This window comes from Trachypithecus francoisi, unplaced genomic scaffold, assembly GCF_009764315.1.
Source record: "Trachypithecus francoisi isolate TF-2019V2 unplaced genomic scaffold, Tfra_2.0 Lachesis_group7, whole genome shotgun sequence".
Taxonomy (NCBI): domain Eukaryota; kingdom Metazoa; phylum Chordata; class Mammalia; order Primates; family Cercopithecidae; genus Trachypithecus; species Trachypithecus francoisi.
The window spans coordinates 21,872,203-21,888,576 of NW_022681472.1; the positions used below are offsets into that span (position 1 = coordinate 21,872,203).

The following is a 16,374-nucleotide window of genomic DNA, read 5'->3' on the forward strand; positions in this document are numbered from 1 at the left end:
CATGCTTCTATACTGCCTGAATTTTTCAAAAGCATATTTTATGCATTGCTGTACAGTTAAATATTTTCTAAAGAAAAAAGCCAGATTGTTTCTTAAATATAATCTAGGATTGCTTCCAAATCTTCCAACGTTTCACATGTACCATCCCCATCAACATCTCCTTTCTACTCTCCTCTCTTCCTCACATTGGAGAGTGGAAAACTCCAGACTAAGAGGCTGGCTCTTCAATATAAACAACTTGGAACCCCAACTGATAGCCTTTTCAATGATGCTGTGTGAGAAACAAGTTAGCATTATTACCTAACGGAAAGTTTACAGTTTGCATCACTTTTCTGACAATGCCTGGAATTGGCAAATTAATTAGACTCAGAATTAGAATCCACTCTTGTTTTGTTACAACATAATTATATCCCACTATCAGGAAAGATTCTTCTAGGCCAACCTTCAACATTCATGATTAAAGAAAAGTCTAATTCACTCTCTAATGAAGGATGCCTTGCACAATTAGAGTAAACTGGGGGAAAGTGCATATGATTCTTTCCTAAAGCATCCATTTCTAGAGATGCCAATCCTTCCCACTGATCCTTTTAACACTTTATTCTAAAGTACTCTTCTCCTAGGTTTTCTGCTATTTTCCTACCTTACGCGCTAAGAGGTCTGTGACATTATCAGCTATTGCAAAGGAAGCTTTGGGCAAAGTAAATGGAGAAGTCTTTTTATCTTTTTTTAAAAGGTTACTTGGCTAAGTAGGTTTAATATTTTTCCTACATAAGAATGTAATATATTTTATGGGATATGTAGTTTACTGAGGTAGTTTATTCAAATAATCTACGACCACCTTTACCTCTTTAAGGTTCCTTCTGAAAGACTTCAATAATTCACATGCTATTTTAGGTATTTTTCTTTATATGGACTTCCATGGAGTTAAGCTAATGGTCTTTTGACTATTTTTGAATACAACAATCTGGTTGGGATCATTTGCATATGAGATATTTTTAGAGAATAGTTTGAACCATAAATTTTTAAACTCCAGTTCTATTAAGCTGAGATTTTGATAACTCAAAATGAAGGAAATGTGAATGCCTGAAGACACCTCCAAAATAGTAAAATAGCAGATAAACCAATCTGCTATTTAAAGGATGTAACAACCACATTCAATACCAAGTTCAATACTAGTAATAAAAGCTAACATGTAACAAATACTTTCCATGTGCCAGACATGGTGCATATATTATCATATTTAATCCTCACAATAGGATGAAGAAGATATTGCAATTTTTCTTCAGTTTACAGATAAGAAAAATGAAGTCTATACAATTTAAATATGTTGATCAGAGTAGTAGTTTGCTAGAGCTGCCCTAACAAAGTAATACACTGAGTGGGTTAAACAATAGAAATTAGGCCAGGCGCAGTGGCTCACGCCTGTAATCTCACACTTTAGGAAGCTGAGGCAGGCAGATCACTTGAGGTCAGGAGTTCGAGGCCAGCCTGACCAACATGATGAAACCCCATCTCTACTAAAAATACAAAAATTAGCTGTGCATGGTGGCATGTGCCTGTAATCCCAGCTATTTGGTAGGTTGAGGCAGGAGACTCCCTTGAACTCAGGAGACGAAGGTTGCAGTGAGCCACAATCGCACCATTGCACTCCAGCTTGGGTGACAGAATAAGACTCAGTCTCAGAAAAAGAAAAGAAGAAAGGAAGGAAGAAAGGGAGGGAGGGAGGGAGGGACGGAGGAAGGGAGGGAGGGAGGGAGGGAAGGAAGGAAAGAAGGAAGGAACTTTCTCATATTCTAGAGTCTAAAAGTCCAAAATCAAGCTGTCAGCAGGGTTGGTTCCTTACAAGGACCATGAAGGAAGGACCTGCTCCAGGCCTCATTCCTTGGCTTATAGATGGCTGTCTTCTCCATGTCTTCACATCATCTTCCTTCTTAAGTGTGCATGTTCAAAGTTCCTCTTTTTTCTTTTAATTTTGTTTGGGTTTTAAAAATTACTATTATTGGCGGGCACGGTGGCTCATGCCTGTAATCCCAGTGCTTTGGGAGGCTGAGGCAGGTGGATCACCTGAGGTCAGCAGTTCAAGACCAGCCTGACCAACATGGAGAAACCCCATCTCTACTAAAAATACAAAACTAGCCAGGCACAGTGGCACATGCCTGTAATCCCAGCTGCTCAGGAGGCTGAGGCAGGAGAATCGCTTGAACCTGGGAGGCAGAGGTTGCAGTGAGCTGAGATGGTGCTATTGCACTCCAGCCTGGGCAACAAGAGCAAAACTCCACCTCAAAAAAAAAAATTATTATTATTATTATTATTATTATTATTATCATCATCATCTTAGAGATGGGGTCTTGCTCTGTTGCCCGGGCTGGAGTGCAATGACAAATGTCAAAAATGTTGCATGAAATAGGACAAACAATTTTGAATTCATAGTTGAGCTTTCATGAAAGGAAAAGATAGTTTCAGAGACCAAAAGCAAAGAAAGAACTAAAAACTAGAGAGGATGCTACAGCAGTCCTGGGAGGATGGAAAGGATGGGTGCTGATCTCCAGCACCTAGGGATTTGGATTTTACGGCTCACAGGAAAAGATCTCAGGCCACATGAGGTGGGAAATTAGAAACAAGATCCCCAAATAGGTCTAGATGAAAGAGTAAACTAAAAAAATTTAAAAATCCAACCAGTAATGGAAGGAAATTATAATAAAGAAGCTTAAAGGGCATAACCTGGATTGGGTATGAAAAAAATAAAGCCTTGCCAAAAACAAGTGCATAATTTGAAACTACCAAAAACATGGAACATCAATCAACATACACAACAAAAGCAATATTAGGCCCTCAGGGTCTTTAGATAATAGAGCTAACAGATGGAGACCATAATACATGTTCTAAGTAAAGACCTAAAAGACAAACTTAAAATATGAAAAAAGCCCAAGATACTATGTGAAAATAACAGACCTGAAAACAAAACAATTAGAATTTTTACAAATCGAAAGTATAGCGTGTTCATTACAAGTTCAATCGATTATTTATTTATTTATTTATTTTAGAGGCAGGTAAATAAATAAAATAAAATAAATAAAATAAAATAAAATAAAATAAATAATAATTTATTTATTTTAGAGGCAGGTAACTCTGTCACCCAGCTTGGAGAATCATAGCTCACTGCAGACTTGAACTCCTGGGCTCAAGCAATCCTCCTGCCTCAGCCTCCTGAGTAGCTGGGACACAAGCACATGCCACGACACCTGGCTAATTTTTATAAATTAAATTAAAACCGCAATTACTTTTGCACTGACCTAATTTCTTTTTCTGCTTTTTTTAAGAGATGAGGTCTCACTATGCTGCTTAAGCTGGTCTCAAATTCCTGGCCTCAAGCTATCTTCCCATCTCAGTCTCCCAAAGCACTGGGATTACAGGTGTGAGCCACTGCACATGGCTCTCAGTAGATAGTTCACAAAGCAGTTAATATAAATATGAAGGGAAAATTAGTGAAATGGGAAACTGACCTGAGGGAGTACCCTGAAGACAGCTCACAGAGACAAAGCAAAACAAAGTCCTAATGTATTTATTTATATTCCAGAAAAAGAAAACAGAAACAGCAGGGGAAATACTCAAAATGAGAAAGATTGATAATGTTAGTGAAAGACATAAACCCTTCAATTCAGGAAAGAGAAATCCTGAGTATGGTAAATACAAAGAAATCCACAGTTAGAACTATTTTGGTGAAACCACAGAACCCGAAGACACTGCAAAGATCTTGGATGAAGCCACAGAGAAAAGAGAAGTAAGAAGACAATGACACATAGTTTTGGGTGCAAAATGTTGATTAGTGATCAACTCCCAGGAGACGAAAAGGGTGGAAGGAGGACTGAGCAGAGGGAGAAATCACACTGTGATGCGGCCTGACAAGGCCTCAGCCAACCCAGAGGGAGCTCAGAGGAAAGAGTGACCTTTCAGAGTGCCCTGCACTGGGCTGAAACAGCTGGCCAGGCCTGTCTATCCCTGCCATGCTCAGTTGCAGAAGGCAGGTATTCCGTACAACATGATTTCAGGGGAAGCAGCCCTCTGCAACTGAGACAGACCTGCAAAGAGCTGCCAGGTAGAGGCTATGTGATGGTCACAGTCCTCCCCATCTGGACAGGAAGTTTGTCCCGGAAGAGAGATCTGGGAGGCAAATCTCTGCATCTAACATAGGAGTTATCTACATGGAATGACAATTCAACTGACAGATTTTTTAGTAGCAGCAATAACAGCAAGAAAACAAACCAAAATAAAACAAAAGATAATGGGATAATATCCTCAAAGAACTGAAAAAATAATAATAATAACTGGCAGCCTGGATTTCAAATCCAGCCAACTTACCATTCAACAGTGAGGGTGAAATAAAGCCATAGGAACAAAGACTACAAGTGTTTACTACTAATTGACCCTCACCAACAAAACTACTAAAAGATGTGTTTCAGGATGAAGGAAAATGAAAAAAAAAGGAAGGGCCGAAATGTAAGGAGTGATGAGCAAAGAAATATATAACCATATGGCCAAATTTCACTATATAAAATAGTGTTTTTAAGATGATTAATCTGTAGTGCATAAAAACAAGATGGAGCTAAAACTCAGGAAAATAGTAGTGTGTATGAAAAAGAGTGCCGTCAGAGTTAAAGCATTCAAAAATTCATATATTTGATAGAAGAAGGGTAAAGTTGTTTAACTTTAGATTTAAGTCAATTATGCTGTTAACACTCGAAGGGTCACCCCAGAAGGATAAAAATAGAGTGTTCAATTTCCAAACTAGTAGGAAGTTAAGGTTAAAATGTAAAAAAAAAACTCAAGTGAGCTATTAAAATGCAGGAGCAGAGGAAAAAATAGAAATAGAAAAGTCCAGGTAGACAGATAGCACAAAATAAGATAGAAATAAATTCAATACATCAGTAATGACAATAAATATAATCTAACTGTACTAATTAAAAGTCAGATATTGGCAGATTTTACACAAAAAACAAATCAACAACAAAATTCAGATATATGTTGCTTAAAGAGACATATAGTTAAAGCAAAATGATGCAAAGAGGTTGAAAATAAAAAATGAAAAAAGATGTACCATGTACACACTAACCAAGAACAATATAGCTATAGTGTCATTGAAAGCATTTTTAGGAATAAAGATGGTTGCTATGTTATAATAAAAAGATAAAAGGAAAACATCACCAGGAAGATTCAGCAATTCAAAATGTTATGTTTTTAATATTAGAGCATCAAATATAGAATGGGAATTTATAATCAAAGTAGAAAGTTTCAACACATCTTACAGTAACTGATAGATCAAGAAAACACAAAATTAGTAAGAACATGGAAGATTTAAATAATAAAGTTAAGAAAATACCATTGTGATTATGTCTTCACTGGTCTAAAACCTTCCATGACTCCCTATTGCCTATAGTATCAAATTGAAATTCTTCTTCTTGACCCTAAAGTTGCACCACAGTTGGCACCACCCTGACCATTTGCCAAGCTTATTTCTTACCTGTCCCCAACACAAATCATCTATTCTAGGCAAATCAAATTGCTAGTGAACCAGAAAGAAGAAGCTTTATGATGTAGTGTTTATGTTCATGGACACTGAGATTGGACTGCAAAGGTTCAAATCCTGATTCTACCAACTATTAACTGCATAGTAACTTAATAACTTAATCTTTATGACCCTCAGTCTTCTCATCTATAAGATGAGGATATTGATAACATCTACCTCTTAGGCCTATTGTGAGCATTTATACAGACAATAAGTGCCTGACATATTACACTTGCCATAAGTATTAGCTACACACCTTTATTCATATTATTACCATCTACTGGAATGCTCCTTTCCTTCTCCTGTCTATTAAAACTCAGGTTCAAAAGCCAACTCAGGATCTTCCTCTTTCATAAAGCCTTCACCAGTTACTCCCTACAGCCTTCATTTATCTCCCTCTCCTACAATACAGTAGTTCTTAACCTTGTGAAAGAGGGATAGAGTCACCGATGCCTTTAAGAATCTGATGGGAAAAAATCTTCTATTCATAAAAATGCACATGCATACACACATTTGCATAAAACATCAAGGGATTCATGTCCCTCTGAAGCTCACCCATGGATCCCCAATTACAAACATCCGACTTCAAGTCTGTGCTTTACCATCACCCACCCTGTTCTCCTGAGGCCATCTTAACAAAAGCACAGACTGCTACATGGAGCTTGAAGAGGCACAGAGAGAAGCTGGTGAAGCTCACTTCAAACACAAGGAAATTCACAGAGAGGTAAAGTGACTGGCCAAAGTCATATACAACTGTGGAGTGACAGAGATGGAGCTGGAGGCTGTCCCCTGACTACCCCTGTAGAGTTCTTTGCAAAAGTGTGCTTGACGAACTGATCTCCAACTCATAGAACTCTAAAACTGAGAAATCATGTTAGCCCATTTTTCAGGTGGGGTGATGATCTCTTAGGGAATTTATCCCCAGGTAATCAGGCCAAAAATCCCAAGACTCATACTCAGAATAATAATTACTAAACATACTAGTAATGTTTTGTTTTTGTTTTCATTTTTTTTTTACTTTACTTCCTTGTATTAAAATTTCCTCACTAACTTTTTCTGAAGCAACATCAAACTAGGAAGCACAAACCTGTCCCAATTTTATTATTTGCAGAAGTTAATTTTGAAGCTGTCTTTAAAACTTTTCTGTAACTGTAATAATCAAAGGACACCATCAGTTCTAGATCTTGAGCTAGAAAAGAGATAGTCAATCCACAATGCTTCCATTCTCAGATTCAACTTTATAAATATTTTATAAATATCTCTTCTATCTTCTTCTCTATGACATTTTGCCAGAACAAGTAACAAACAATAAAATGGACTATATGCTGCACATTCTCTCTTTAATGGTAAGCAAAGAAAAAAGAAAAGAATTACAAATAAGCTATAAAACACAATAATCAGCCTCCACATAATTAAAAACTGATTGACATTTGTATAGTCACAGGCTCCTTGTGCACACAGGAAGCTGTTTCAATAAGTGAAATCATACAGTCAGCCTAGGAAATGAGATAAATGACTCAGAAAGAGGGGGAGGTTTGTAAAATGAGATATCCTGGAAAAAACTTTAATCAATAACTAGGAAAGAAAGCACTTTATAAGAAAACAACATTGGAGCACCTGAAGGATGGAGGTTTGAAACAAAAGAAAAGGATCATAGAGATGAATTGTAAAGGCCACTTCTTCAAAACCCTTCATTTTCAAGATAAATGAGATCTAAACTTTGTTTCCTTTGAAATTCAGAGGCTTTCCAGGGAAGAAAATCCCAGATATACCATAAGAAGTCAGCTTCCTCAGCTAAAAATTCACAGTATTTTGGATAATGAGGCAAGGGAAATAAACATTAGGAAATGCCAGGTACATTATTTATACATTCTAAATAGTTCTGTTTAGGCCTGGGGGAAAGCACCTATGCTAGAATCAACTGGATCTTCTGCATCCCCAAGCGGCCCAGGGAGCTGACAAGACTGGTGCACTCTCAGAGGCTGACAAGTACACAGTGACACCTACTCGCCACTAAGAGGTTCTTCCCTTTGCTGTCTTCCTTTGGCAAGTAAAAACACTTTGAAAAAGAAGTATAGGCTACAGAACTGACCACATATGTGGTCAGAGTTTTGGTTTTTCTATCCATTGTTTTCACTTTTCATAGATGTGTTCTAAAAAATAATGGGTTAACAATGTTTAGAAATAATTCACGGTTAAGAAGGGCCAGGAATTCATGTTTATTAGGCATAGTTACAACTTCATAACTTCCCTGTGTATTCTTAATATTGCTCTAGTGGGAAGTTTAAAAGAAAAATTTGATTGGCAGTTACTTCATTTAGAACGGATTGATATTTCATACATGGTCTATGACTGCAAAGGCAAATTGAAGGCTGCATGGCAACAAGGTTGCTTTCCTTCAGGGAAAGATATTCCGGACTCAACTGCCTCGTCTGGAGTATATCTACTCTAAAGCAGTTTACAAAAACTGTTCAGGTGTTACTGATTAATAAAAATCCAAAAGGATTTTTTACTCATTGTAACTTTAAATTCTAAAATTAAAATGCAATTAAAATGACAGATTAATAAGCAGATCTAAATTTTCTGTTATTAGATTCTTTGAGTGCAAATATCCCTAAAATTCTGGAAATTTAGCTTTCCATTTTATATCAGTCTTCCATCCATGTAACTGATCTCCTTATAGAAGTAAAATCTAAAGACTAATACCAATCTCATTCTCTTAGGATACGATGATGATGTTTTATGAATAAAAACTATCAGTTAATGGTACTTATTTATCTTATAGGCGGTAGTAAGATTGTGGCAAATGCAAAAAACTGCATCTAGCAATTTTTGGAAATAAAAACCATTGTGTCTTTTACAGCATTGGAGGTCAGAAAAACAATGCCCCAAAGTAAGGTGCTTTGGCATGCTGAGTACTTTGAGCTGGAGGATGCTGGAAGGACCCTAGAAACAAAGTCTCTCTCTGGTCTTCTCCTGCCCTCCTGTCTCCTGGTCCCTCTTTTACCCTAAGGCAGGCCATAGAAATCAGAATTCCTCTTCCCCACAGCAGGTCATAGAAACTAAACATATTTCTCTCAACTTCCATTGCCTTTCTGCATATGAGTTGGTCATAAAGAAATTCTCTGGTCTACCTTGTCTGATAGTAGATCATAAAACCCTTATTCCAGAAGGGGTCCTGCTCTATACCGAGGAGGAAGGAATGCCACACAGAAAGGCCAAGAAGAATCCAAATAGACAGGCCTTGTTGGGTTGTTCCCTTCCAATCTATTACATTAGATTATTTCCTTTTTGTCCAATCCCATTTTTACATGGTTGTCCACTCTTCATTGAATCTAAGCATAAAAATGGACAGTTTTCCCTTAGGTCTTTGGGTCTTCATTGTGAAGGCTTCCATGTCATGCAAAACTTTGACTGAATAAATTTGCCCTGCTTTTGTCTTGTTAACCTGTCTTTCGTTATAGGAGTGTCAAACATGAAAACCCCCCACTTTTTCTATCTTTTTTTTTTTTTTTTTTTTGAGATGCTCTGTCAGCCAGGCTGGAGTGCAGTGGCCCAATCTTGGCTCGCTGCAACCTCCAACCTCCCGGGTTCAAGCGATTCTCCTGCCTCAGTCTCCTAAGTAGCTGGGATTACACGCACCCGCCACCACGTCTAGCTAATTTTTGTATTTTTAGTAGAGAAAGGGTTTCGCCATGTTGGCCAAGCTGGTCTCAAACTCCTGACCTCAGGTGATCTGCCCACCTCGGCCTCCTAAAGTGCTGAGATTACAGGCATGAGCCATAGCTCCCGGCAGCCATGACCCTTTTGAGGGCTGAGGAACGGTATCACAGCATTTGCACCCAGCAACAGAGACCAAAACAATTCAAATCAGTTCCAAAAGTCTACCATCATTTTTACTATCCTAAAATCCAAAGTTCTTTGTAGGTGAATGTACAAAGTTTGGTTGTTTTTCTATCTGCTTCTACATTAACTATACAAAATGCTATATCTTCTTTGTTCCCCTTTAAAATAAAATAAACTTTTAGAACAGGTTTCTCACTAAGACTGAAATACATAAACACAAGTTTTGTCTATGATTAAGAAATTTTTTTTCCTCTAAGTACTTCCAAATTAAAATTACAAATCAGTAAAAATGAGCCATGTGAAAATAATGTAAGCATTTCAAGGGCCCTTTTCTCCTATTTTATCAAATTACTGGCACATTGAATTTCCTAGACAAAAATACTTTTATAAACTATGTTCACAGCAGGATTAAAGAATGGTTGAATCATCCCTGACAATTTCCGCTACCAAAAAGAGGCAACTGAAAAAAGAGACATTTAGAAAGTAAATCTAAGTTATTGTGGCATCAAAGAATGAAAAAGAAATTTCTTACAAAAATGTTTTACTGACCAACATAGTTATGTTTTGAGGGAACATGAAAGGTATTGCTTTCAAGGCTTTAACCTTCTTGTTCCTGTTTTGGGAAAAACTCTCTCTTCCAGGTTCACTTTACAATAATTGCTACAACAATATAATCTCTGCTTTTTCTGCCCTGCACCTCACCTCACTTTTGCCTTTCTTGAGGAATGTTCTTAAGGCTCTAGGGAGAGCTAAGATGGAAAATAAGAGTGGGAAAGAAATACTTGGAAAACAAGCATAAGGAGAACTATCCTGACATGTGACTAAAACATAGTTGTTTGGGGCCAGATCATGAACATCCAAGACCAAGAACAGTCCTTATTTCATTAAGGAGAAAGGAGAGTCTTTGAGAAGAGTGATTTGGCCAGATGCACAAAAGGTAAAGCTTCAGGACTGCCCTGAAAAGAGTAGGGAAGCAAGAAATGTTGAGATGCTCCTAGGATGGTTCCCAGGATATCAGTCAGGGCAGCAAACAGGCAGTGGGTAATTTAAAAAAGATAAACAAAGAATACTTGCAGAGATGTGGGCAGTTTAAGGAAACTAACAAAGAATGGTAGTGCTGCATTAGCAGAGAACTATAATCACTTCTAGGCCTGCAGCAACCAAGTGAGCAGCTAGAGGAGCAGGAGAAGGATGGCTGCGTGGACAGGGCTACCTGATGGGAGCTGTGGCCTTTTGATGGACTTTTGATGGCAATCTGTATACATGCCCTCACTCTCTTCACACCTTCTGATCTTCTGTCACTGCCCCTGCTGAGCAAACCCAGTTGGAAGCCAGGGACAGAGTGGAGAAAGAATATGGAGAAGCAGATGAAAGAGATCCAGTCTAGGAAAATAGTGGCAAGGTCATGGCAGTGGGAATGGAAAAGGTATAATACAGAGATAAACCAAACAAAACTTTTACATTGTTTGGATTTGGAAATAAGAAGAGAAAAGTCAAGGATGATGTCATAGTTTCAAGCCCAAGTTCTAGACTAGAATGATGATAACATCAACTGAGTTGGTCTTTACTAATTCTCAATGCCAGCACAGTGCCTCAGGCATTAAAGCCTTCTATAAACATTTCCTGGGAAAAAAAGAGGGGCTGGATGATGGATGGATGGATGGATGGATGGGAGGATGATGGAAGGAGAAGCAAATTTGGGAGATGATGATGTGTTATGTCATTTTAGCCATACTGAGTTTAGAATATGGTGAAAAAGCCCAGTAGGTAGTTGAAGACTTAATCCTAGAGCTCTGAAAAAGAAAGAAAGATGTACCTGTAAGAACCAGCTGCACAAAAGTGGTAGCTGACACCATGCAAGTGGATGATATGTCATAGAGAGCACATAGAGAGAAAAAGTGGGATCTGATGACCAAACTTAGGATCTCTCTGTATTTATGGGACATAAGGAGGAAGGGAAACCAACAAAGGAAAAAGACAACATATACCACCATTTGTACTATTAATATATATTCATATATATTTATACATCTCTGGTAGGCCTTCTTTTTCTTTTTTTAATGAAGGGGACTTTATTTATTTCAGAATCAGGGCCTCGCTCTGTTGCCCAGGCTGGAATACAGTGGCACCATCACAGCTCAGTGTAACTTCAAACTCCTGGGCTCAAGGGAGCCTTCCTCAGCCTCCTAGTAGCTGGGACTATAAACACATGCCACCATGGCCAGCTAATTTTTTTGTTTTTTGTAGAGACAGGGTCTCACCATCTTGCTCACACTGGTCTCAAACTCCCCGTCTCAAGGGATCTTCCCGCCTTGGCCTCCCAATGTTCTGAGATTACAGGTGTGAGTCACCACACCTGGCCAGGGCCTTCTTTTTCTGGACACCGTATAGTCTTGCCTAAAATAAGAATGATACAAATGCAACCTGGAGACCACAACTTACTCACTTACCTCAGTAAGATTTTTTTTAAGCCCGAAATCCCAATCTTACTGCTTTTGCTCACCTTGAATCTAACACAATCAATATTAATAACCTTTAATTAGATAACCCTATAATGTTTATGCTTTCAAACAATCATTTATTGAATGCCTAATATATGCCCAGCACTATGTGGAAGTAAAAATCATTCTCTAGTCTTCAAGGAAATTAAAATCAATTTAGACTACTAAAAAAACCACTGAATATGGCTGAGCATGGTCATTCACACCTGTAATCCTAGCACTTTGAAAGGCCAAGGTAGGTGGATCAGGAGTTTGAGACCAGCCTGGGTCACATGGCAAAACCCCGGCTCTACAAAAAATACGCACACACACATACAAACAGCCAGGTGTAGTGGCACATGTCTGTAGTCCCAGCTTCGTATGGGGCTGAGGCAGGAAGGCAGGAAGTTCACTTGAACCCAGGAGGTTGAGGCTGCAGTGAGCTGAGATCGTGCCACTTCACTCTGGCCTGAGTGACAAAGTGACACCCTGTCTAAAAAAAAAAAAAACACTGAACATAAAACAGACCTCAAGTAAAAGCTGACCTGTATGCTCCAGATCATACCATTTAACACTTGTCAACCTCTGCTCTTTTTTACCCAATTCAGAAGACTGACAGATAAGCTAACTCCTATATATCTGTACTTCCTATTAAAGGTCCAATGATGTTACATTATATAGTTAATTTCTTCTTACCTTTCTTCCCCAGTATTCCACCACAAGGTCTCAGTTATCTTTGCACCTAGTGTCTGGCACATGGTAGCCATTCAATTAAATGTGTGTCAAGTGAATGAATGAATAAGAAACCAAGCCAAGCCTCTAGCAGTCATATCAATACATTCAACTCTCTCCTATGGCAAATCCCAAAAGTTTAAGGCTCAAAGCAGTTAGCTAATATGGTCTTTGACATAGCCTTGGCTACATGGGATGACTGATGTTAAAGCCTTGATGCTGAAGTTAAAGTAGATTCAGGGGGAAAAAACAGCAAATTCTAAAATGCTTTTGGATAAGAGAAAGGCTAGTTCAATGCTGAAACTAAACTGAGTCTATTTGCTAATTGCTGTTAAGTTAATTTCATTGGTTAATTCTCCAGCATAACCCCCTCTAGGATAAACCTGGCCCCCAGTGAAAGGAAGATAAATCCTGTAAACCACACAATCAACAGTGCCTCTGATACTCAAATGTACATACTAGTCACCTACAGATCTTATTAAAATAAACGTTCTGATAAATTACATCTAGAGTGAGGCCTGAGATTCTGCATTTCCAACAAGCTCCCAGGGGATATTATGCTGCTGGTACGCAGACCACACTTTAATAAGTATCAAGAGCTTGGATGACAATCAGAGAACACATCTACAGACTTAAAGCCAGAGTTAACATATCTCTTGTTCTTATACTTCCCAGCTGCATAACTTTAGATAAGTCATTTCACCTCTCTGAGCCCTCCTTGTTTCATCTGTGAAAATAATATAGTTAATACAATAATTAATAACATAGTTAATACTAATAGCTAACACATATTGAGTTCTTACTGTGTAGCAGGAACTAATGTTTCATGTTTGTCAGTTTATAAATAAGGCTTTAGGTCAAACATCCTCTCCAAGTAATTGTGACCCGATACCTGACTGTAGGCCATTTGACTCAAGAACCACTGCAGAACACCATGTAGCACTGCCTCTTCAGCTTAGCTCCCAGAGCCTATGAAAAAGAAATAATAATCGGTATTTAGCTAACTTGTATCGAGTACTCATATGCTCCAGGCCCTTGTTTAATTCTCCCTTGGAAGATATTAACTCATTTATCTTATAACCACCCTAGGAAGTATTTTTATCCTTATCTCACAGGCCTTACAATGGCCTCAACAAGTAAAATTGCTGAAGGACCAGAAGTGGCACAGTCAGGATTGGAACCTAGGCAGTGTAACTGCAGAGCCTGGCGGAGAGTGTAACTGCAGAGCGTGGCGTAGTTTCAGCATTGTACTAGACTGATTGAACTAGAGTAGGTTCTGTAACTGCAGAACCCCGGAGCTCCAAGTCAGCTAGCTCGCTAGGGTCGGTGCACACCTGCGCCCACTCGGGACAGCTTCATTGCCAGAGCCTCTGACTCCCAAAACAAAACGAATCTTCTACAATTAGCTCTGTGTGTATCTGTGGGATGTTATCTTTCTCGTGCCACAACTAGGAACCCTGAAAGCAAATTATGACTCCGGTGAAACAATTTGGCCCTAAGAAGGGTGACTGTCTAAACATCTTCACAACGGGTTTACACAGAAATTGTAACATGCACTTGATTGGAAACCCACACCACAGGCAGTCCCAGGAATTTGTACCTGCCCTGGTCCTGGACCGCCCCTCCGGATTGCGCCCCAAGACTGTCCCCGACCACCATCCTAACACCACACCCTGAACTGCCCCCCCCCAGGACCGCCCCCCAGGACCGCCCTCTCTAGACCGTCAGCGAGACTGTCCCAGGACCGCCCCCTGGACCGCCCCCGCGCCCCGCTGCATCCTGGGAATCGTAGTCCCAATCCTGCTCTGGCACTAGTAGTGCCGGCTGCTGGCGCCAGCTCCGCCTCTATCAGACGTCAGCCTAAAGGTCCCGCTTCTAATCCCATCATCTCTCCATACCGCCCTCTGCCGGCCTTTCCTCTGGTTGCCCGGATGGCGAGCCGGTTCCGGGCGCTCCGGAAGCGAACCTTTCTTTTCCGGATTGGGCATCCCGGCGTCTGCACGTGGTTATGTTGCCGGAGTTTGGGCCGCCCCTGTAGGAAAAGTAACTTCAGCTGCAGCCCCAAAGCGAGTGAGCCGAGCCGGAACCATGGAGGGCCAGAGTGTGGAGGAGCTGCTGGCAAAGGCAGAGCAGGACGAGGCAGAGAAGTTGCAACGCATCACGGTGCACAAGGAGCTGGAGCTGGAGTTTGACCTGGGCAACCTGCTGGCTTCGGACCGGAACCCCCCGACCGGACTGCGGTGCGCCGGACCCACGCCGGAGGCCGAGCTGCGGGCCCTGGCGCGGGACAATACGCAATTGCTCATCAACCAGCTGTGGCAGCTGCCCACGGAGCGCGTGGAAGAGACGATAGTGGCGCGGCTGCCGGAGCCCACCACACGCCTGCCGCGAGAGAAGCCTCTGCCCCGGCCGCGGCCACTTACACGCTGGCAGCAGTTCGCGCGCCTCAAGGGCATCCGTCCCAAGAAGAAGACCAACCTGGTGTGGGACGAGGTGAGCAGCCAGTGGCGGCGGCGCTGGGGCTACCAGCGCGCCCGGGACGACACCAAGGAATGGCTGATTGAGGTGCCCGGCAATGCCGACCCCTTGGAGGACCAGTTCGCCAAGCGTATTCAGGCCAAGAAGGAACGAGTGGCCAAAAACGAGCTGAACCGGCTGCGTAACCTGGCCCGCGCGCACAAGATGCAGCTGCCCAGCGCGGCCGGCTTGCACCCTACCGGACACCAGAGTAAGGAGGAGCTGGGCCGCGCCATGCAGGTGGCCAAGGTCTCCACCGCCTCTGTGGGGCGCTTCCAGGAGCGCCTCCCCAAGGAGAAGGCGCCCCGGGGCTCTGGCAAGAAGAGGAAGTTTCAACCCCTTTTTGGGGACTTTGCAACCGAGAAAAAGAACCAGTTGGAGCTGCTTCGTGTCATGAACAGCAAGAAGCCTCAGCTGGATGTGACGAGGGCCACCAATAAGCAGATGAGGGAGGAGGACCAGGAGGAGGCCGCCAAGAGGAGGAAAATGAGCCAGAAGGGCAAGAGAAAGGGAGGCCGGCAGGGACCTGGGGGCAAGAGGAAAGGGGGGCCGCCCAGCCAGGGAGGGAAGAGGAGAGGGGGCTTGGGAGGCAAGATGAATTCCGGGCCGCCTGGCTTGGGTAACAAGAGAAAAGGAGGACAGCGCCCAGGAGGAAAGAGGAGGAAGTAATAGTTTCTCACCGTCAGACCCGTCTGAAAACCAAGGACTATAAATACTAAGTGTTAAGTTCTAGGTACTTGTACGGGGACTCAGAAGGACCTGGCCGCTCCCTTCATTGAGTTTAAAGGGACAGGATTGCCCTTCCCTCAAGAGAGTATGTAAGTGTTGGACTGCAGAAATTAATGTTTTTCCCACAACCGAGACTTTGGCTGCAGATTAAGAACTTATTTGAGGATTTAAGAATTAGGGAAATAATTTGGTAAACCAGGAATGAGTTCTATTCTTAAACAGCCTTTTTTATTTTTAACTTTGGATATAGGGTGAGGTAGAGTTGGCCATATTTCAGACTTAGATTGACGTATATGTTTCTGCATTATTTTTACAACAAGCTTGTGAATCAGAGCGGGGGGGTGCGGGGAAGGGAAAGAAAACACTTTCGGAATTGGATAGGCAAGTGACTGTTTTAAAGGTTAATAAAGATGTCTTATCTAGTGTGGCTTTTAACTTTCTGACTATTGGTTAGAAATTGTACATGAAGCCAGTTACCTGGATACCTGGTACAGATTATTTTTGTTT

At 41.0% G+C, this 16,374-nt stretch overlaps 1 protein-coding gene across 1 annotated transcript; it reads left to right on the forward strand.

The window, feature by feature from the left end:
* The first annotated feature begins 14,571 nt into the window (after positions 1 to 14,571).
* On the forward strand, positions 14,572 to 16,302 carry RRS1 (ribosome biogenesis regulator 1 homolog). Its single transcript, XM_033202240.1, has one exon. The coding sequence runs from the start codon at positions 14,710 to 14,712 to the stop codon at positions 15,805 to 15,807; it is 1,098 nt and encodes a 365-aa protein (XP_033058131.1). The 5' UTR covers positions 14,572 to 14,709; the 3' UTR covers positions 15,808 to 16,302.
* Positions 16,303 to 16,374: the final 72 nt, after the last annotated feature.